This window comes from Ciconia boyciana, chromosome 5 (assembly GCF_034638445.1).
Source record: "Ciconia boyciana chromosome 5, ASM3463844v1, whole genome shotgun sequence".
In the NCBI taxonomy this organism is placed as follows: Eukaryota; Metazoa; Chordata; class Aves; order Ciconiiformes; family Ciconiidae; genus Ciconia; species Ciconia boyciana.
In genome coordinates, this window is record NC_132938.1 from 80,953,190 (window position 1) to 80,977,199 (window position 24,010).

General features: G+C 36.9%; 1 protein-coding gene across 1 annotated transcript in view; it reads right to left on the reverse strand.

The window, feature by feature from the left end:
* The window catches only part of LOC140651599 (uncharacterized), a 268,878-nt gene that overhangs the window by 72,288 nt on the left and 172,580 nt on the right, over nucleotides 1-24,010 (reverse strand). The window contains exon 4 of the mRNA XM_072861238.1: nucleotides 194-262. Coding sequence (XP_072717339.1) covers nucleotides 194-262 — 69 coding nt within the window. The remainder of the gene's footprint in view (nucleotides 1-193; nucleotides 263-24,010) is intronic.

Genomic DNA, 24,010 nt, shown 5'->3' on the forward strand with positions numbered 1-24,010 from the left:
GTAGTAAAAGCATCTGCATACCTCAGAGCATTGTGCAAACTACTCACCAGTTTCCTAGGTATTTGTATGAAAATATTTTGTAGAAAAACCTATGCCTACTGTTTTCACCAAGGTCTGTTTACTTATTGTACTCAAGAAATCATTACAAGTTTGCAAAGCAGTTTACAAAAACGAGACAACTCAATATTTGTACCTTTTATGTGCGTGCGGGTGTGCAATTATCCTCTCTCCTCTCCATATCTTAAGCTCTCCGTTACACTGCCTGAAAAACATGCGGGAGTAAGCAGTCTTAGAAATCCCAGCTGAAGCTTCAAACACACACCAACTCAGGAAATCCAGAGCATTTTGACTTGAACAGCCAGCTAACATGGGAGGACTAAGCTTAACCAATTCTTAGGTAAAGTTTTAGAACATCCAAAGACACCACCCTGCTTAATCACGCACACATATCAAACACACACACGCACTAAAGGAAAGTCCTGTTACACTGAGCAGAGAAACGACCAACATGAAATACTAATTGAATTATAACTACAGATCCTGGGTAGACAGTATTTACTCCCAAAATGTGATTTCTCTCTTCTGCAATAAAGCTAACAGGGCCTACGTCGGATTTTTCCTTCATTGCTCCTCAACGTCTATGAACTCCCTGTTTCTTTCTACATGAATCTCAACCGTGCAATAGGACACCTCCATCTTTATTTGGGATAATGAAGCATGCTTGTGCATAGTTAGCAGTATTTTCAGCTCTTTGAGGAGGCAGAAGAGTATAGTCCTTTCCTGCTTAACAGCGTTTGCCTCTTTTAAACCACATCATAGCAGGAGGTGGTGGTGGGGGGGGAAACAAAACCAAAGTCTATAGGAGGGAAGCAAACTTTACAACTGTCTTGTTTGCAATTCAGATGCCTCTTCCCTACTGCTCTACCTAACGTGAGCAGCATGTTTCTTGGCAAGAAAGTGTTGAGTAGTCAGCCTGTGCAACGGCTGGGTAAAGTAAGCTGGTGAGGACTGCTGGCCTCAGGTCTGGCAGGACAGCTCTGTGTCTAGCAGCACGTCCCACCTGACACAGGACAATGGGATGCCTTCACCTCCCGTGCATCAGATACTTCCCCCCTTCCCTCCTCTTTTTTTGGGGGTCATCTCCTCCTGGTATAAGTAAGGCATTTTGTGCTTCTCAGCTTTGTGGAGTCTTTAGAATTGGCTCTCATTCTCTTGGTATTAGCTCTTTGATGTTAGCCATAGGACAGCCATTGCTCTCAGGAAGCAGAAGAGCAGATAGTATTTGAAGTCAGGAGTTATGAGAGGACGGTAGCTAAAACCATTTCCCTAAACAGCCAGCAAAACAGATTTCATCAGAGGTAAAAGATTTCAGAGTTTAAGAGATTTAGCAGAATTCAAAAGCAAGTCCGTAGGACAGATAAGGAAGCTGCTAGGAGACATAAATGAAAAAAAATTTAGATAATTCCCTTTTACCTGCCAGGAGGGAGAAACCTATAAAAAGAAAATATTGTATAGCTTTAAAAGGTATTGTTAGGCTACATAATGGTTAACCATCAGCCATTTTCACCTTATCCTCAACAAAACATGCAATCTTTTTTCATGATTGCTAGTCCTTGATAACTGCATGCTTGCATATTTATTCAAATGACTGCGTCATACCCCATCTCCCTTTTGTTGAACTCATAGCTATTTGCTACCTTAGATCCATAGAGTCCAGAAACTCTTTTCTTTCAGGTAGTCTGTTTAGCATAATTAATTTAAAATGCACTATCTACTATTAGTTTGTATTGCTTAGTTGCTTACTGTTAAACCAGATGGAAGGCCCTGAACCCCAAAGCTTGCCTCCAGCCTTGTCAGCTTACCTAATAAAAGATTATATCTCTATCTACAAATTTTTCCCTATTACAGGTTCAGAAAACGAAGCCTACAGCAACACTGCCATTGTATCACTACACATGTTAACAATAATACTTTCTCAGTAACTGTAGCTTCTCAATAAATAAACTACGTATAAATCAAATTTAGACCTTCTTCAAATCTAGATTTGAAATTTAGATTCTTCTGTCATCTTCAAATTTAGATTCTTCTGTCAAAAAAGCAATGCTTCCCATAGGTCAGGTTCTTAAATATATGAGGTTAACTGCACACTGATCTTGCCAACCTTTCTCAATTTCTGGACAGTAACAAATAGTCTATTTCTAATCTTGTTATGAAGTGCAGGGTCATAAAACCCATGATTGTATTGCTCTGAAAATTCACGGTAGGCCTGAGGCACTAATCCACCAGGTATATTAGATTAGGTTTCCCTTTTGCAATTGTTCATTTATACTTTTAACACTGCTCACAGAGCAGGGCCCTGAAATCCATTGTTAATTGCTTACGTTTAGGGTTTCTCTCTTGGTGTGACATGAATCAATCTTGCTATCATAATGTCAGCAAAGAGAAAATGTCCATTACCTTAGTTAATAGGGAAACATTATTTTTTCTGAAACTAGCAACCACTGACATTTAAGCCTAGTAAATAGTTTTGATTTAGAAAAGAGAAATAGTAATAGCTGTGCTGTATTATATAGGTGACATTAGCTGAAGCAAGCTTATTTTGGTAGAAAATTTAAGGAGGAGCAGGCAAGGAATAATGTCTTATTTCCTCTTTCCTATATTAACTGTTTTAATTAGCTGGGTGGAACAACTAGTCTATCTAGCTGGTATAAAACAGTTTATTTTAATTAAATCTCCAAAATGTGGTTAGCTATTACGCAGATGACATATCGGTCTTAGCAGAGGTCTGTGGTGATACAAATTACCTGACTGCTTAACTGTGGGCCTCAAGGCAAAGCAGCAATGTTGAAATCACAGGCCAACAGGAGAATAAGTGATCAGGCACATAGATGATGATGCCTAAAAGACAGACTTACAGCAAAGTCCTATTGGATACCTAAACCACAGGACAACAAAGTGACTTCTAATTTTTCCTTATTGGTCCAGTTAAAACAATACAAAGTAAAACTGTTCTCAAGAGAGATCACAGAATGGTTGAGGTTGGAAGGGACCTCTGGAGGTCACCTTGTCCAACCCCCCTGCTCAAGCAGGGCTACTTAAAGCCAGTTACCCAGGACCATGTCCAGGCAATTTTTTAACATCTCCAAGGAGGGAGACTCCACCACCTCCCTGGGCAACCTGTGCCAGCACTCAGTCACCATCACAGTAAAAAAGTGGTTTCTGCTGTTCAGAGGGAACCTCCTGTGATGAGGAGATGAGGAAAGCTCCATCCCTGCAGAGCAGGCTGGAATTATGGACACTCAACAGTGTCATGGGAGAGCCTGGTAAAAATAAGGGGATCACTTGGACTGAACTGTGACAGAGGCATGAGGAGCATTCCCTAGAGTAAGGGATATTTTAAGAAAACATTTCTTCTAACAAATCATGCATTTTTTTCCTTTAAAGAGAGTTTGCTTATTTTCTGTAAATAAGGTAATTCAGCTATCAAGTTCCAACCTATTATTTAAAAATTACACTTATAATTTTAAGAATTTCAATACATCTTTCTTTTGGTGCCATTTGAAATAAAAATAGGTAGTACCCAGTTACTGGAAGTATCTTTGTACTATCCATGTCCTTATGATCCCAAGACAAAATAAAAAATTGCAATAATGTAATCCTTAATGTGGAAATATAATTTCTATCAATTTAATTTTTTAATGTTCATTCTATTCTAGAATATAGACATAACCTATTTCCTAGTGCATGCCTCAATAATCTCCATGTACTCAAGGCTGACAAAGGAACATCCATAACATTGCTTTTTCAGTAAATAGGAGTTTTTGAAAGATAAAATTTATCTGTAGCAGACTTTGAGATATTATATAGATTAATTTCTATACAATTTCTCTCCCCAGACTGAATTTAATATCTTAAAATGTTTAAAATATTAATTTTGGAAGCCAATGAAGTTATACTATTAAAGCTCAAACATTTGATGGCGATATACTTTATATTTTAAATATTCTTGAATTTTCATTGATGTTTTGAAAATAATCGGGCAGAAATGGACTGCCACTTGTATAGTAAACATGCTCCTTTAAATAATCCAGTTTTAAGTAGTCACCTGAAGTGAAAGACTGATACAGATGTGAATTACAGGTAATCAAGCCGTGTGTATGCACGTGCAGGGAAAGTAGCTCCCCTGCTTTTCCAGCTGTCATGAAAAGTATTTATATCAACAAGTTTCAATTAACAGTTTCAACAGGAACAAACACATAAAAAACCCCTTCTATCAACTAGTTACAAAGTTCTCAACCAGCTCCAGTTACAATACAGTGATATTAAACCTTTGATTATAAGATGGAATTCTAGCAAACGGAAGACAAATGCTTGAAGGCACTTTATAAAGGTAGGTAGATCTTTAGTTGTGTTAACACTGAAGAGGCCCCAAAATTTTCTTAGAAGACTCAGAAAAAAGGTTAGGAAGCCAGAATGTGGAAAAGGATACTTACTGAATACAGAACAGGAAATAAACATAAACTATCATAAATTTTCATTCTTAAGATTTTAACATACTGTATTTTTTTTTCCCCAAGGCTCAGTAAAAGTCAGTATTAGGTCTTGAGAAGGAAAAAAAAAAAAAAAATTTAATAATGCCTTTGTCTGGAGAAAATAAAATTAAACAGGTAGCTCAATCTTGGAAAAAAGGTGCTCAAAACTAGATTAAAGTTGGTTTTTACAATTTAATCTGAAGTCAAATTGCAACATGTTGCTTAGAAAGCATTAAAAAAGAGGTAAAACTAAAATATTTCAGTTTATTTGAGATTCAGAAGATGCATCAATAACTAATTACTGTAAGACATTTAAATTAGGGTAGTGTACAATGGTTTGCTCTTTCTCTAGGATGTAGCTTTGGTAAGTGCATTTGAACTTTTATTAAGTTTGATTTTTGCATCAAATTGCAGTTTGGAATTACTGAACTCTGTGGTGCTGCTTGAGAGTGCTGGTGTTGCCAAAGCTCTCTGTACACCAAAAAAAGCCAATTGAGACAGATTTTAAACTAACAGACAAGTGAAAGCAGAACCATTTCATCTCAGATGAATATAATATTCTTTCAAATTATCACTCCCTGGAAGTTTTAGAAAGTGTAGGTTTTAAAACTAATGTTACAAAAATAGAGCCTGATGAGAAAATATGCCCTCTAGCTTATTTCTTCCCTTATCCTACCCTCCCCAAAAGATATATAGCTCTCAAAGTTACTGGAAGAGCCAACTGAGAAGATAAATCTTGTTAATCAGATCTTCAGCACTCACCCTTTTAAAAGTCCTATGCTAAAACTACAAATGGATATTCAGAGATGGCCTCGATGTAACTATGAGGCTGATAGAGGAGTTACAAAACAGAAATCAACATAAATGAGTAAAAAAAAAAAAGATGTCCCAATAAAATAAAAATCCAAATGACGTATTTACACGGAACAAATGCCTCCTCGAAACAGCTCAGGGAAAAGAAAAGCCCCAGCTCTAGAAATGACAGAACAGGTATCAATGCAGCATTAGGCAGCCTCGGAGAGTTTGGTCCCTACAGACAGAAGCCAAGGAGCAGTAAGAGATTTTATATAGGAACTATAAAATGGATGTTATAAGCATATCTATAGTCATCCTACACTAGCTGGGGAAAATTTAATTCCAGGAGCATCCTTGAGAAGCCATATAGTCAGACATTATATGGGAACCCAAACGTGCCTATGTTTAAAGGGAGGTGTTTTAAAAGTGCTCTGAAGAAGAAAAAATAATAGTCACAATGTCATATGATTTTTCAATTTTGAGGGGTATACATAGGGTCATTATTTCATATCAGAGACACCAATAGGTAGATTTCCTCTCCACATACTGTTCTTAACATCCCAGTTCTAGAAAGATACCGTTTGGCCTGGAAGAAAAAACAAATACCACATTGGAGCTAATGAAATATACACAGGATTAATAAAGACAATAAAGAGTGAGAATAATAATGCTGTTCAGAGGGATTTGAAGCATATGAAGAGAAAAACAAGACAGAAATTGCCAAGGAAAACAAGGGTTATACACTACAGCAATGGCATGAAGATGGGTTAAAGAAAAATTTAAGCACACTATCAGGAAAAACTGCATAAAAGAGTTTCTCAAAGGAAAATGTGAAAGCTTTGTCACTTCAATCACTTAAAAATTGTATGGAGAAAGCATATGAGCATATACTGCTGGAAGAATCAGAGTGGCACAGACTGATACACAGCAGAAGGCTTGATGGACTCCTTTCCATTCAGGGTCCTCACCCAACACAAAAAGCAACACAGGAGATAAATGGAAAGTGCCCAGCCTGGACTCTTTTTTTTTCGGTCAAGTTTGAGATGCTCCTTAGCAGAAGAATAGGGAGGGAGAAGGGTAAAGCTCAGCCCCTGGCAAGAGAGTTCCTGCAGCTTTAGATAAAATTAAATATAAATATAGAAATTGTCCTTATAAACTTTTAAATGAAATCTCAAATTTGGGATTAAGACATACTAAGCTTTTACCCAATTTTCTGCTAAAGGAGATCTTTCCAAGCTCAGGCATGTCAAAATGGAGATATCTGCTTCTATCACAAACTAATTTGAGCCAGCATTTTCAGCTCTGTCTAGCACAGAGATTAGATAGCCCAGGCAATTTTTTATAACAGGTCCCAAGCTAGAGCGGTACGATTGCTCTTGGTGAGATTTATGGAAAGTCATTACTGATTAGTATTACTGATTGACAACGATTAGTACTCCTGTACCAAAAAGTCTTATTCTACAGTACATGGTTACAAAATATCAATTACAGTCAAGGAATGGGTGGTTTTACACATTTTCTTGCTCATTTCTAGATGAAAAGGTAAAGCTACATCATTCACTACTAGCATCCGGAAAAGCTGAAAGGAACATTTTGTGAAACTTCATTGCTTCCACAAAATACCTGTATTTTACTTTCCTATTTTTTCACTCTTACACATCTGCATAGGCATGTAAAGCTGTTTACAAGAGTTAAATGCACCAGGCTATAATTGCTATACTAATTATAACTATTCTCTGAATTTAGAAAGGCTGCACATTTATCAAACATGAAATTATACATCATCATGTAGGAAATGATACTGGTTGTAGACAGTGGCTAGCTAAACTGAGCAGTTCCAATATTTCCTCACTCTTCAATTAATGCTATTACAATTATAATGTCATTTCTTCACAGTCTCTGCTGGTTCACTGAGCACACCTTACGTGCTCTGTGATAGCTGTACAGTAGGGATGCGCCCCAAAAACAGCTCATGGATCTGGTAAAATACGCACCATCTAGTTTTGGATCTCAGCAGAAATTAGCTGAAGAAGCTACTTAAAATTAAAGTGGTCCTGAGCATCCCCCAGAGGCAAATACTTAGTCATCCAGGGACTTAATTAGTAAAAAAAATTATGTGTTTAGGAGCATTAAGCAGGTCTGAAACACCCGAGACAAATTTTCTGAGAAGTTCTGAATTTTTAATATGTGCATCACTTATATCTTTTTTGGAACAAGCCGTGTTCTTTAAAACAAACTGAAAGAACATTCGCAAATAAATAATTTACTTTTTGTTTTGGACGGGAAAACAAGCAAACTAAATGTCATTCAGTAACAAGTCATTCACATTCTGCTTCCAAAAGGCAGAGCACCTATGTATGTAAATGGGAAAGGGTGAACTGTCGTCTTCCTTGGAATAGAATAAAAATTTACTGCCTAGTCCATGAACTTTTAAAAATGTGGACTTTGGCAAGTCCATTTAACTTGCCAAAACTCTCTTCCAAGCAATAACAAAATAAATACAATCTATTTACATGAGGTGTGGTAAAAATGTGACTTTGCAAGATCAAATGAATTGCAAATTCTTTGTTCATCCTCCCAGAGCAAAACTATAAGCCTGTAGTTTACACACTGTGCTTCACCTTGCACATCCATTTTAGTTTAAAAAGTGCAATGCTGGCAAAAAAAAAAAAAAAAAAAAAATCTAATCGGGACTTGTTCTGCATTGATTTTCTTTTTTGTAAGGTCAGATGTCATGTTTTGTGAATACAATTCTAATCATGTCATGCAGATACATAATTTTCTTGGTCTGCAAAAAAACTTCAGTGCAAGAACACCAGCACAACAGCTGTGCCTACTTGCTGTCTTCCATAAAAGAAGTTATTATTCAAAAGAGAAGATTTTTATTCAAACACATCCATATTATCCATAGTCACATTTCTAAAGTATTTGCACATTTCTAATAACTCTTGCCCTTGTTCTGAAGCACATAATTTGCTTTTTCAACTGAAAGTGCCTTTACAAGCACTTCACACATCCTTACCCAGGACTTGTTTATTCCTTTCTATTCACTTTAGGGCCAGAATCCATCACTAAGTTACTGCACTTCTTACTCACAATAGCACCAGACAGATGGTCAGATTCCACTACAAAAATTACGGCTAGAAGCCCCTAAAAATAATGAGACTATGGTAAAGAACATGTGTTTTTCTGTGTAAAAAAGCATGCATGTTGGGATAGGAGCATAACTGAATTATCACAACTTTTAGAGAAACTTGTAACTGAAACAGTAGGGGTGCTTCAGCAAAGTCTGCTCATGATGCAGCAGACAGAGAAGTCGTCCATTTAGTCAAAGAACAATCAAGATTAGAGAAAGTGAGACTAGCTCAGGAAACAGAAAATTGAGTACGTAACTGTCCAAATGTCCAAAGGTGACAGAATGGATAGAAAAGACTAGAAAAGGATTTATTTCAAGGTCTGGTAAAAAAATAATCACTCCATTGGGCCCAAAGCACACTTCCTCTAAGGCAGAGGGAGCCATTGGATTTGTAAGGCAATGAAGAACAAGAACGAACATCAATATGAGTGTTAGCTCGGTTAAATTAAAAATATGCCAAAGTGCTGTGCAACTGTGGCAGCTGCCAGGGGTGTGTATTCACAGGCTGAAGCAGAACATACTCTGAGTGGTTCTGAGCAGATCATCTTCATGTTTTGCTCTATCCCTGGGTGTTCAGAGGTCAGCTTTAGAAACTTCAGGACCAAAACTACTGTGAATACCCATCCTCCACTGATACCATCAGCTGAGGCTCACGTGTCTAATTCTTTTGGATATTGGGTTTTCCCATGACATTTCAAGCATGTAGAAAGATGAACTAAATTTATTTGCTCGTGCTCCCTTGCTTACAATTTAACCTAACCCTGTTTATGGTTCAACAAAATTTGGGTTAAAGGAAACACATCCGTCTTTATTTTCCTATTTCAGCTGATGTTGGGGCTGACAATGAATAGGCTTTATAACCTTTTCTGATCATGACTCACTTCTTTTATCCTTATACCAAAACACATATTTCATTTTGTAATACATTGTTTTAATTCCTTTCAGTTTTGACCTAGTCACACCCGGGTCACGTATGAATCCCAAAACTTATTTCCCTACTGCCCAGTAAAGCAGGTCCCTAATAAAAGAACATGCAAATTCTAAACAGAAATCTTCCAAACAGAAAGGACAGACATGTGAGCAGAAACACTATTATGTCCTGGCTTGAGACAAAGACATTTTAGACTATGCTTTAAGTTGTTGAGAACTCTATCAAAGCCCAGGTTTCCTAAGCTTCAGAGTTAATGCCAGACCAGCAATACACATTCCTCTCCCCACGTTGAGGAGTTCAAATATTTCTTTCTTGTGTGCCCATGATTTTGCTACCATTAACATTTTGTTAGAATCTTTACACTGTTAGCCATTCAACATGTTCACTTTTGAAGGAACATTTTAAATACCCCATGTTAGCATGGACTCAGTCTGTGCATCACTTAGCTCATGTAAGTGAAAGAAAAACCTTGACTCCTCTGGTTTGTTTGGTTTGCAACATGATTAAAACCTTTTCTGCTTATCCTTGCAATCTTCAGTATTACATAGATGCACATTTGCTATAGCATCTTTTCTGTGATTTAAAAGTCCGCATACATGCAACCTGAAAAATGTTACATACCCAGCAAAAGAACATTCTCATTCTGTCAGCAGAGGAGAAAAAGGCCTCTAATGGGCTCCCAAGATGCTCATGTAATTGAATTAATATCTATATCTAAGCTACAGCAACGTATGAGCTATAGTAAGTGGAAGCCAGACTCTGCAGTGGTGTTGAAACTGGACTGCGTGCCAGACCCTTCCAGAGGACCTTGCAGCAACCAAAATCTCACTCACAGGGGCCAAAGGCTCTCTGCTTGCAAGAAGCACTGCTTTGGCAACACTTCCCTAACTTGCAAATCCTATCAGAGTCTGATCTTGTACTGGAAAAGCCTTGATCATCCTCAGGATCACAAATTATTAGTAAGGAAGGAAACTTTTAGAAGAGGGTTTTGTTTTAGAAATTATTTCTTTTAAAAGCTATGGTTGTCATCAACAGGAAGAGGAGATCTCTTGCTGGTAATAAGCTAACTAAGGAGCTAATATGTCATTTTTCATGTAATAGTAATATGATTTTGTTTTCAAAACAACTTTTTTTTTTTATTTGTCACACAGAAAGAAAATGTTCAAGGCCAGAATTTCCAAATCCTCTTTTTTATAATTATCCCCATCACGTATCACCTTAGTGCATGGTATGTTCACGGTGATACAATAAAACCCTACAAATTGTCTGTAGCAGAGCTATTCACTGCAGACCCCCAAGACAGAGCTTCTGAGAGCATTCCCTTGCAAAGTTTCACCATGGAGCCTGACTTCAATCCCACTGGAATCTCAAGAGACCAAAATAATTTGGTGTGCCTGTGAGAAAACAAGAGCATTTGTGTCAAGGTCTTACCTCTAGACTTGTGCTGGTTCTAAAAGCCCAGTAGATTTCTAACCTTTTTTTATTATTTTCTGGAGTGTAGGCAGAGCTGTTTCCCTCCTTTCAACTTGTCACAAATGTATTTTCTCCCATATTATGGGACCAAGACTAGGTTACTATCATCAGATTCTAGCAGTGACTGTTAAAATAGGAACCCATTCCTCCTATATGCCTCTTCATAAGGAAGAGAAACTGTCAAGAAACATCCACCAAGGGAGATTCAAAAAATTGTGAATAATGCCCTAGAAATACCTTTCAACGTACAAAAAGTGTCTGTTTGTGCTTAATGCTTTTTCCAACAAACATCACAATTTTTGAAGTAAAATTTGACAGATAACTAATTTTGTTATTTGCCTGGCTGTGACATCCAGGTACTTAGCATGATTGCTTTCTCATCGGTTAGAAAAATGTTACTTTGATTTTATGCAATTCAGTACACGGACATAAAAAACTAACCTATAATAAACTTAGATCACTTCTTTATTATTTTTCTCATCTGATTACATATTTGGTATGAATCAGTAAAGCTTTTTGCAAACAACTTACAGACTGCAAGCATATGGGATGTCTTTGAGGAAATGGTGCCAGGTATAGCCATATGTTGTGTTGCAATAGCAAATATATCACGTACTCTGAGAATCCGTCTGTCAGGACTGTGAGATTATTGATTTTTTGTTTTCATTCCATTATCAGATCTGGTAATAGATCTGGCTCTTATTTTGTGAATGGTGGTTTAGAAAACCTAGAAGAGCTTCATCCCTTAGGCACTGGCTGTGAAGGGCATTCAAGCACCACATGCCCTCGTCTTGAGAAATCAGTACTTTTGATTAATATCTTCCTTAAGACTAATAATATTTTAATACACAAAATAGCTTATTTCCTCATTTCCGTTCATTCAATATTTACTCTTCAAATAGTCTGGAGATGTATGCAGTTCATGACCACCAAATGAAATCACTGTTGTAACCTCTCAGGTTCTAGTATTTTGGATTCAGCAAAACTCGAGTCCCGCCCTGCACATCTTTATCTCCAGAATTTATGTAGCCCTTATCACCATACCATCCTTAACTGATCAGATATTTCCATCTTTATAACGTTCTGTGAAGTCAGGAAGTAAAACATCTGTTTCATGTCTGGATCAGTACACCATAAATTCCATTAAATGATTTACCCAGGGTTATGAGACATATACAACTGAGGCAGAAATTGATCCCCTGGCTCCCATTGCAGTGTAAGCTTCTATTAGAATCATATTTTGCCTTCTCAGCCAGCCTCAGCTCTATTTTCCTAACCATGAATAGGTCATCTATTTGAAGAATAACCCACATACTCAGGCTCTCATCACTTCTTAAGAGTACATCCACAGATCAAAGTCACAGACTGCTGAAATTCATAGGTCCTACCAAGTCATTGATACCCTCGTTTCCACCAGGCCTTGGATGCTCTTTATCATCATCTTCTGGGTAGTCCTTTGCTCCCTCATGTCTACTAGCACTTTCATGCTCTAAACTGGGCATGTTCCTTTCCAGTTGTCCTTAATTATTGATTGGATTAGCCCTTCATGTTAATCCCTTCCTTACCATTCAGACCTTATAAATACTAATATGACTCTAAATACAGCTTCTTGAGTTTATGCAAACAGAAGTCAAGGACTTCATCTGATAGGGCTGCCATAGGTCAGGTTTTCTTCCTAGAACTACAGCAAAATTGATGAATTATGTTATCTACAACTTTGTCCTCACACATTTCAGCAAAGGCCTACAACAGTGATTTTTACCCTACTATCTTTCTTTTTATCATTTGTAGTTCAGGTAGGAAAGGAGGCTTCTCTAACTTTTGTTCATAGAGGACCAACTGCTGGGTGGGATGTCAGCCTGTGGGCTGCCTAATAAATTAATCTGCAATACCTTTATCTTCTATAGGATGCTGACAGTTAAAAAATCCCTTTGAAGTCTATATACACTTTGGAGGCCAGAAATTACACTTCCGGAGCTCCAGATTAAAAACGAGAGAACCAGATGCAAGTTTCTACCTATACCTACTTCTGGGTGATTTTTTTCTTTTTTTCTTTAAAACCTGAGTGAGCAATGCCTCAGCATAGCAATTAAGTAATTGTTTTCTCTTGACAAGCACTGCCATTCAAACAAAATATTGAACTCTAAATACATTCCTAGCAGGGACATTAAGCATGAAATAATAATTCCTCTTGATTACTCATTAAATTTGCAGTCTGGTAACCTGTAGTTCAAAGCCAAGTTATATCTAGTTCTCAAAAAAACATGGATCTTAGACAATTGCCTTCCAGACAATGCAAGCAATCTTTCACTTTATTTCATTGATATTTCAGTTATACTGCAACAGGCAAACAAAATTTGGAAACATCGTAAGAAAAATACATTACACTATCTGTAAATAAACCATTCGAGTCACCAGACTGCTATTCACAGGGTTCTGTAAGCAGCACTAATTAGTGTCAGATAATTAAATAATTTATTATTCCTTTAGCAACTGTACTAAAATGGTCTTAGAGACTGAGTGCACACATATGCAGGAAGATATATTTTATGCTCGTTTGCTGCCCTGAGTTATTTTAGGAAGGATAAAAGTCATGAGCCCTTGCCTTTCAAAGCAGTAGACTAAAAAAGAAAAGGCACACAGTGAAAATTAGAAAGAGAACGTCTCTAAAATATTCAGTTCTTTGTTTAAATTGGACTATATTTCTTTTTTTTTTTCTACTATCTGTTGGTGAAAGTTTCCCTTAAGAGTTGATCAGACAAACCTTATTCACCCAAAATAGATTCAGGAAATCAGTGGGGCTCGTTTTGGAAGATGGAATTCCTTGTGTAAATACCACCTTTCTGAATATACTCATTGAAGTATTTAAGCAAATTTCTAGCTGTTTTCTTTCTTCCAAACACACTAATGCATCACCCTGACAAGGCCTTTATGTGTTTGTATTCACTCACAACCCCTTGCACACTTTACAGAACTTTGAGGTGTTCTAAGTAAAGCAGATGTTTATTTTCCCAATTGTTTTCATTAACAGAAATGTTAATGCAAAATAGTGTAATTGTTTCTGTTTAAAAATAGAAAACTAATTATATGGGGGTAAGGCTACTCATTGCTTCTCATCTTAAAGGAGGACAAAAAAATGGGCCTAGAGACAGGAATTCATGAATTGTTCCTGTGGGATCCACAGCTCTATGACACAGCTCCATTTGTAAGAATATACTCATAAAATAAATCACAAAATATTAAAATCCACAAAGCTTTAATTTATTCCTACTGTATTTTTTCAATGTGAGATTTAAGTTGGAGTCTTTACTTTCTAAAAATACCTTAAACCCTTCTACAAACCAGAAATTTTATAAGCGAATACTGTTATTGCCATCATTCCAAAGTGTGAAATGCTACCAATTGTAACAAATTGCATATTTCTTTTAATGAACAAATTTCATTTAGTGAGCAGAATATTTTCAACAAAATGTGCCTACCTGGTTGAAATATGCCATTAAGTTAAAATACATGGAATTTCCTGCCTGAAGTGCTTCATAATTAGCAGCAATAATAAAAATGGAGCTAAAGAGAACCAAGGGAGTTTATTTAGCGGCTATCTTTTTGTTTGTATTTGCTTGCATTGCATAATAAGCTTTTAAGGTGTATTCAAAAGAATGACCAAAATTATTTTAGGAAAGAAGTTACAGTATGCATTCCCATCAAGGGAACTGCAAAAACCTGGGTCTGAACTGCGTGGTTCCTTCCAGACTTTGAGGTTATTTCCTGAACAGCTGCAAACACAGCGATGGAGTAGTCAAGTGTCCACACGGCTGGACAGAAGAAAACCATTGCAATTAGTTTCAGCACTGCGCTCACAGTATTATTAATCATACATCCAGCCAGAAGCGTTTACTGCTGTCAGTTAAAGTCCATTGGCAAGACACCTGGGCAGATCATTAACAGGAGTGTCTGGTCGAGCATGGTTCAAAACCACAGAGCTGACAAAGCTTCTCTCCAACGTCTATACCATACTTCAAAAAAATAGTTATAAGGTATAGTTTTAATAATTGCACCACTGAAGAAAAGCAAGGAGTGCTACTACTTTCTCCCTGTGCGTATAATGCCTTTTATAACTGCTTCCAGTTTTCAGTACAGACAGCTGGATGTTATTATAATGCAAATAATATCCCTAATAATTAATAATAGTTGCTGAAGCATAATAAACCTTGTTTTGTCACATCAGTTATGTCTTTGGACACAACAATGAGCAGGTTAAAATAACAGACAGACAGTTAAGGGCAGATATTAGTTGCAGCAACTACCAGTGACCTCATATACAGCATAATTCAATTTGGAAGATATTAATGGTCAAACTATTCATTATAATTGCAGTCTGGAAACTATTTGCAGTTTTAACATTAAGTTACATCTGTTTTTTCAACAATAAGCATGAATCATCAAGATAATGCAAGAAAAGATCCTATTTCACTAGAGTCATATAAACACCGTTGAAATCTAAAGATTAATTCTGGAATCATGATGCAGAAACAAGATAAATCTTATTTTCCATATTTGTCACACAACGGGTGTCAAAGCACAGTGGCAAAGAAAAAACGAGACATGACATCAGAACGTTTACTTCTTCAGTCAGACATGGTCATTCCAAAGAAATACAAACCATGCTGCTATGAAACGGAAAGTGCTCTACAGTTTAAAAGCTTATATAGAGACCTTCTGACTACCTGCGAGGAAAACACATTCCTCTGCAAAACATCAGAAGCTTAATTTTGGGAAGCAGGATCCAAAGAAATTTGGGATTGTCTCCCACTGTCCTTCTTGTTGTTGCAAGACACTGAGGAAGAGCGTAGAAACTATTTGCTTCCATGCCAGAAACATACTTTTTAAAATGAAATTAGACGTTTCACTGTTGAACATCTCAGGAATGCCAAGCAAAATGTGCCTTTGGCATGCCTCCTCTGTGTCAGAAATGACAATATTCAACCATGTGGCCCCATGCAGAGGCTGGGGAAGGCTAACATTTACATGCCATAGCTACAAGTCTTTCTGCAGTCAGCAGGATGCTGCAGCTCTCTCTCATTGCTGGGACAACCCAAAAGTTAACATAAAAAGGGAGGCACAGCTGTGGAAAAAAAGCCACTTTTCTCTGAACATAGAAGTGGCTTAATTAGACTGCCTTAAGATATTTTATAAACTACTTAATTTAATCACATCAGTAGTAGATTAGCAGGTGTTAGCCCTGAATTAAACCAGATGCCAGCCAGAAATACAAAGGTTTTCCCTAGTGTATTCAAACTTAAAATTACAGAAACTTAATTTATAAGTATTCTGGTATGGCCTTTACTTCAAAGAATTAAGAAATTTCTTTAATGATAGTGATTTGCTGCAGAACAATGCACAGATGTGGCTTGATTGTGTTGGGCAGTTGTGTGTGACAATGTCTCTTTTAAACAGATGGTTGATTTTTTCAGATCAGAAAAATCACGAGTGCTCCAACTCCTGAAGAAAGCTGAATGTGTAAGGTAGTGTACAGACAGCTGATTTCCTTTGCTGCTCTAAGGCAGTAAAATTTATATAATACTAGGACAATTGCATATCCTTTACATACCACTTTAATACATTAATCCACCCTGTCCTTCTCATAGAGCATGCTAAAATCAAAGTGCAGAGCCTTCATCTCTTCACAGTCCTCCCCTTCCCCATCTAAGAGGTTAAGAAATAAGGAAACGGTGCTAACTTACTCATTTTATATACCCTCTAAGACTGTCTACACTGCCTTCTGCGAGCAGACACAAGCTTGTTCTAACTGTGCTCTGCACACAGTTGCTGATTGCTCAGCTCATACTCAGCATTGCTCAGAAACCACAACACAGCAGCCTGTGCCCTGCCAAGCCCCAAATGATAACCCTTCCTCCTGGCCAATGGCAGCTTCCACTAGAAAGCAGTAATGCCCACTTACTGTATTTTCAGTATTAAAAAAAAAAAAAAAAAAAAAATCAAAAGACCAGTCTCTGACCCAGCATTGGATTTATCCTTCACAATAACATTGTTACATTTCATTTTCACCTTGTAATGAAAAATTCAGAATCAGTTACTAAACTACCTGACCACCAAAACATACATTTATGTTTCTAAGCTTGAAGCCAACCACTGACAAATTAGCGATTAGTAGACTATAAAAGAGTAAGGTAGGATGACAGATTTACACCTCAAATTTATACTAAAATTTCTTTTTTCCCAAAAAAGTTTGCTGCATAAATGTTGGTTTAAGTTCATGTTTAAAGCCCTACTGGTAAGAACTGATGCCTTCAGAGATCCCTCCACCCTGATCCTCTGGCCCTACACTAGCAAGAATAATGAAAACTTTCATCCCACTTCTTGCCTCTGAAAAAGTTAGCCAGGATACTAGCAGGAAATCAAAGCCTGCTTCAAAGTCTGTCCTAATGCTAGGCAATATTTTCTGCTGGTATAAATTAATGCATGTTTCAGTGACAGTTTCTCAAGTTACATCAGCCACTGATCCAGCCTGCCGTCGTCCTTACCTCAAAATGTGTGTTGTACCTTATGGAGGGAATACAAGATTCTCTTTACAACTAAACTAGATCCAGAAACTGTGACATGGTGATTCAGAAAGTGATGGAGAGGGTAAACAAGGCAAGGTGATACACCATCTGTTCTCTGGGAAGGAACTGGGTACGACGCTCACTGCCGCGTCTGCTCTTTCCCAGCAGAGAGCTCGGAGCGCCCGCAGCCTAACCTGGGCAAGCCAATTCATTTGTTCGCCACTTGATATCAAGGGCATGGATTATCTCACAGGATATCTGTTGCCCATGAACTTTTCATTTTGTTGTTTCATCAAAAAGCAAGAATAAAAACAAGTGACACCTAGGTGCCTCAGTGAAAAGTGGGTATCAATTAGAAGATAATTTCTGCCTATGCAAAAGCTGCAGGCAAAGCAACAACCACCACCCCAATCAAGTCAATGGCAATTTGCCAATAACTTCAGTGGGATCCAGATTTCATCTGTAACTGGAAAGATATTAAAAAAACAAAACAAAGCAAACAACAACAACAAAAAAAGCCACTAAAGAACAAACTGGCTATTTGAATGGGATGAAGCACAGGGCAGGATTGTTGTAATGCTTATGAATTAAACAAGACAAACTGCTGAAATAAAAAGTTTCTTTTATGTTCTCTGCTTACATGCAAGATACGTAGGAGTTATATAAAGGCATTGGAAAATCCCAGTCAATAATAATATCTAGCATAATTTTATCACGTGTCCTTTTGGTTTTGGCTGCAGCTCAAAAAGAATCCTTTCCCCTCTATGAGGTGAGAAAGATTGTTGGCTTAACATAAGTATAATTTTGGCAACCATTTACTATGCTTCACGACCTTATTCCCCCCTCCCCCTTCAACTCTGACCTATGTCGCTGCTGAAAACATGATACTTTGAAGACACAGCTGCCAAAACGCATCTATTAATGAAACCCTTACTAGTCTGTACCTATAAAAGAATTTATACCAGCAGGTGGCAGCAAGAGATTCAACTTCAAATCCACGTTTCGATGCTCGAGATGAGCATGTTCATCAATCTTTTAGCACTCGACAATAAGTAGGGATCGTTATCTTGCGTAGAAGTACACCTGCAAAATGTATTTCAACAGAGAGCATACAGCTAAAACCAGCTAATGTTACAAACCCTGACCTGCTCTGCTGAAGAAATCCTTGTGGGAATGCTAATTGTTCACATAATGATAAAATAATAAAATACATGTTTTCGATATGAAGATATCTAGAAGTCACATCTTCAAAAACATCCTAGTAAAATTCATCTGATGCTTAGGGTTCTAAAAGTATTTGGGTGACCATTTTTAATATTGAAGTTCTGCAAGAGTCTGGACTACTGCTTCAATGCAATTGTCCAAGCAAAGCCTGGGAAGGTAAAGAGATAACCCAGTCACTCATCTTCTATATGTAGGCTCTGCTATTGACTGTTCTCCCAGAGTGCAGAAGACCTGGATTTAATTTCTTTCCCCAACAAGATTCTGTGCATGCACCCCAAGAAGGTATTCCAACCAATAACCTACTAGAAGAAAGGCAACGACCATTTTTCATTTTTTCCTTACATTTTAGTAAATAAAAACAAAGGGTGATCCCTACTCTTTTTATTAAAGCAGAAGACTTGGAGACTTTACCAGGGCATGATTCAGAGCAGAGAAACTTGAACAAAGGGAGGAGACAACAGTGCCACGTAAAGTACCTAAACCTCAAGAAAGTGTGTCATTTGAGACACGCAAAACTATCAACAGCGTTTTGGGGTTTTTTTCCTAATTTCATAGCTCCCAATTCACCTTTTTCACTTTTTGTGCCCTCTACTTGGAGGCAACCAGTCTTTTCACCTGCTGGAAAGGAGCCCAGAACACCAATGGTACCCAGTGAGACTTGTTATGAAGATCAGGTATCTAAAACTCAGATAGTACCTAAAAGGTTGTGTGGATCAGACTATGAAAAGCTCTCTGTATGAACATATCAATCAAAATCTGGTCTTCTAAAAGGATATTTATGGTTATCCTAAAGCTGTCTCACAAATAATGATTTAAGTAAGTCTAAGAAGACAGATGAAAACAAAAGCATTTAAGGAAAAAATGTAATTAATTTAGATGACTGGAAGTCAGGAGCTTTTGCTCAACCAGAATATAGAAGACACTTGGAAATGTTTTATATGGTAGATTTCTGTGCAAACATTTCTAAGTATTTAGAGAAAGAATAGGAATAAAGTAAAGGTTGTTAAGGAATGGGAGCCCCGTCCTGAAATATATTGATCATTTACAATTCATATTATCTAGTTCCATCTCAGTAAGTACAGTTTAGTAATTTCAAGTTTAGACAGTGGTTTAGCAGATAGAAGGCAGCAAATAAGAAGACATTTCCTTTTTTTTTTTTTTGCCCAAAACCTGGTAAAAATGAAGTCTGAGTAGACCACATTATTTTTAAAATAATATTACTACTTAGATAACCACTGAACCTTATTACTTAGAGTATAAACCTAAAATAAGAGAGCTCTATTAAAGGCTCTGAGAAATTAATCCACTTTATAAAATTTTCTGAAAAAAAATAGTAAACAGACAGAATTACAGAAAAGCAGATGACATTCTTTGGTATTGTAGAACCACTAATTCCATTTCAAGCAGCAACAGAGAATTCCTACAATATATACTACCGCTATTACATACAGTAATACATAAAAATACTGCTATTAGTTATAACCAGCTATAGGAATAATGTTACCAAAGATGACTGACTCTCAGCTGAGGTTTTCCCTTGGCTTTTTAACCTTACCAGTGTTCTGAGTACCAATACATCTAATTCACACTGATTGATATTTATTTTCCTCATTTCTATTGTTTTTCTCAAACATTACACTATATTTTCCTTTTAATTTTTTCCACCTTTCACAGGCTTGCTGTTCATGTAACACATTCCTCTTAAACAAAATCTAACCTGTACGAGTATTTTTGTTATCTACATTTTTTATTTGAACCAATTTCACTTGGAATTTCCCTCAGATTTATTTCTGTGTTTGCTGTAATAAGTCTTAATTAAATGGAGTTTGTTGCTTTCACGGTTTCTTAATACTAGACATAGCAAATTTAGCATTCATCCACCTGGGTGATAATTCTGCTTCCAGCCATCATCTATACCTAACTTTTGTGCTAACTTTCCACAGCTGTCACGAAAAAGACAAATAGTATTTATGGATTATTTTTCTTCCTTTCTATCATTAAAAAGAATGGGGTTTGTAGCCATTCAAAGATTTTAGTAAGTGACGTTTGAGTTACTATAATAGAAAAAAGGATACCGCCATCAAAAGCTAGTTCAGAAAACCATTAAAAACATATCAACACTCAGGAAGAAAATACAAATCTTAATTCAAAGAAGCTTCTGGTTTTCCAGATAATCATAACTGCCATTTTTAATTTCTTCTAGCTCCAAAGCATTCAGAGCTAAAAACCTCCCAAAACAAGTCTGAAAAAAAATTCTGCTTTGCTAGAATTCACATATTACAGTTCAATTATAAATTAATTCAATTTTAAATTGGTATTCCATATCACCTTTTGATATAGTGCATTTCTTCCTAATAAATTTGTTTTCTCTTGCAAGGAAAAAAGAACGGACTGATTGACTTATGCTGCAAAATCCATCAGTCAAAATGCCCTCTCCTGTCAGGGAATCAAGTTTTCTCTTCTATCACTGTAATATAAATAACTGTCATGCTGAGGAATAAATAACAAAAACTACATTCACATAGGTATTTAGATACCCTAGCGATAAGATTCTCTATAATATGACGTGCAATTTTGTATAAAATTGGAGAGAGGTCACAAGTGAAGACAGACTTTCAGTCTTACAGTTACACAGGAAGGTCGTATTCTAATGACGTATTAGTAACTACAAAAAGGCCATAACTGAAATTTGGATGTGAACCACGCGTAAATGAATGGCTGTTGAAAGTCGGAGCTGTTCAACTAGGGATGTTACAACAGCATACTCTCTAGCTTCACCCCACCCACGTCCCCAAAAACTCCAGCAGCTGCAGTAGAACTACATTCAGAATGTAATGTAATAACAAATTTTATCAACACTGCTATAGTATGTATGATGATAAAATTAAGAATTGTGAAAGGGTTTGCATTTGTCTATTTTGACTTACTGTAATTAACAAGGCACAAAATAGAACCGAAAAGTTGCATAAAAATTACTCCCAAAGGTTTTTTCGTGTTGAAATATTATGCAATACACCCTTCTACAAAATAAATGGACTCATTGTGCATTATCCATTATTATTCTTTTTTTTCATTTTCTCTGTATACTTAACTGACAACAAAAGGTTGGCCCTTGCACGTTCTCATCAGAAAAATCTCTCTTACGCCATTGCAATCTGTTACCAAGCAGCAACAGCATTTTCTGTATCCTTTCAGATGGAGTTATGAGTTCTGCAGAATTACAGATCTCTTTACTTGTTGCAATAGATGTTTGTGAAGCATGATAGAGTAGAACTGTGCCATCAATCAAACCGCAGTTGTCCTAACAATTCACTGTTTCTTCAGTTCTGACCATTTTACTCATCGTGGAAGGCATCATGATCCAGTAATGAGGGGCTCTGGCTTGAAAACTGAAAGCACTAGGTCACAAAACCTAGCTCTGCCCTTACCATGCTACGCGATTCTGTGCAAATCGCTTAATCTTTTTCTTCTCCAACCCCTGTCTATTTAGATTGAAAGTGCTTTGCATCACTGTCTCTCAGTATTGATACAGTCTTAACTCCATTGAATTACATGGAAAATATCTTACACGGAATTCAGCAGAGTCAGATTTTTTCATACTGTGTTGATACAGTGCTTAACACAAAAAAAAAAATCCCTACATCACCTGGGGTTAACATCAAATACGGCTGCTGCAGTAAAAAAACACTGCTGTATTTAAGAAGAAATGTCTTACAAAGAGTCTGGAACTAATAAGTAAGAACACTGAAGCTTTTAATCGCAGCTAAAGCACTACTCTTTCAGTACAGTTTGGTGACTGCATCAGTGAAATATAGCTGCCAGGGTTTTGTCAACTTCAGCAGTATTGTAAGTTAGGAGTTAATGATGGCACTGTGGCCAAAACTGTTTTTCTGGATGTGAAAGTGCATATCTGCAGTTTTAGCAAAAGGATTTTTTCCTTGGGAGGATATCGGGAAGCTGCATGGTGGGAACGATGGCAAACTACATCCAATGACCAAAACCTAAATCATGTAATTTTTGACCTGGGACATTTGCAAGATCAGCCTCTTTAAATCTGTCTACATCCTCGGTTCTAACAGTGGAGCTCATAATTAAGATTAGTCCTTTTCAATATATTAGCACTTTAATCAACTGGGACAACTGTACCATATGTCAACTGTCTTTCATTCTAGAATAAATTAAAAATTTACTATAACCCAACACCCTAGTAGACACTATGCACTGGTAGAAATGGCTCATTTGAACCCTACTGAATTGTAGCGTCATTTCAAGAGATGGTGAAAAAAGTTAACTCTGAAGCTATTCCTAAGCAAAAAATCCATCAGTCCTCTGCATTGCTGAAATAAAATAGCTGAATAGGATTAACATATCTTTTTATATATATTTTTTTCATTGTGAAGTGGATATCTCCAAGACAAAACATTTTCACAAAAAGTTCCAGTTTTGACATTTGCATTCCCCAAAAGAAAACATCTGTCAAATTTTTCCAATCACCTCTACTTCATAGTTTTTGGTAAATTCTATGTATAGATCTGAGTCTTCTTAGCAGTTATTTTCACTGAAAACCTTCTTCCCTGATTAGATAGGCAGAACCAAAATGCAACAACATTGTTAGAAATTAGTATAATGCAATTAGCTGAAAACCAACCTAATCTATACTGTCAGCTGGAATTTCTATAGCATATATTCTGTAATGAGATACCTATACAGAAAGGATACAGTCTCTTACATAAAGAACGAGGAGGTTCTGTAAAACTTTGGTTCCTATTTTTAATATGTAAAAGGAGACTTTTTGATGCTGATCTGCATGAATGTCAGAACTTAAAGCAATACGCAAAGGAGCAAACAATGAAAAGAAAACAACTATGATAGTAATAAGGCTTCTTGGAGACAAATGTTTCTGCTGCAGAGAATTTCCCTTCTTTCCCCCACCTCAGCTATTCTGATATGACACATTGATGCAAAAGAAAATTTGGGTTGAAAACGAATCCTCTACTATACCTTTAAGAAGCTGCCCTTGTAAAACAGCAAGTGAATAGTGAAATTAGTCCCCGTAACCACTGAAGCCTACAGCCAGAGACACCCTGGGACACCGTAACTTGCCTGGCTTGCCCCAACCAGAAGTGAACCCCCATGCTGGACCGTACTGAGCGATGGATAAGCCTAAAGGAGGAAATAAGAGCATAAAACTCTCTGGTGCTGTGATTGATTCCCTGAATGTTATTTTTCCTTTCTCTATAATGCTATTTTGACTTCTGAAGCTGTTGTCACAGGCTTTCGGAGGAAAAGGGCACACTTTTTTTGGTATGTGCTTTATTAATGCTGTTAGAGAAAACGGTAGAGAGGAGAACATTTT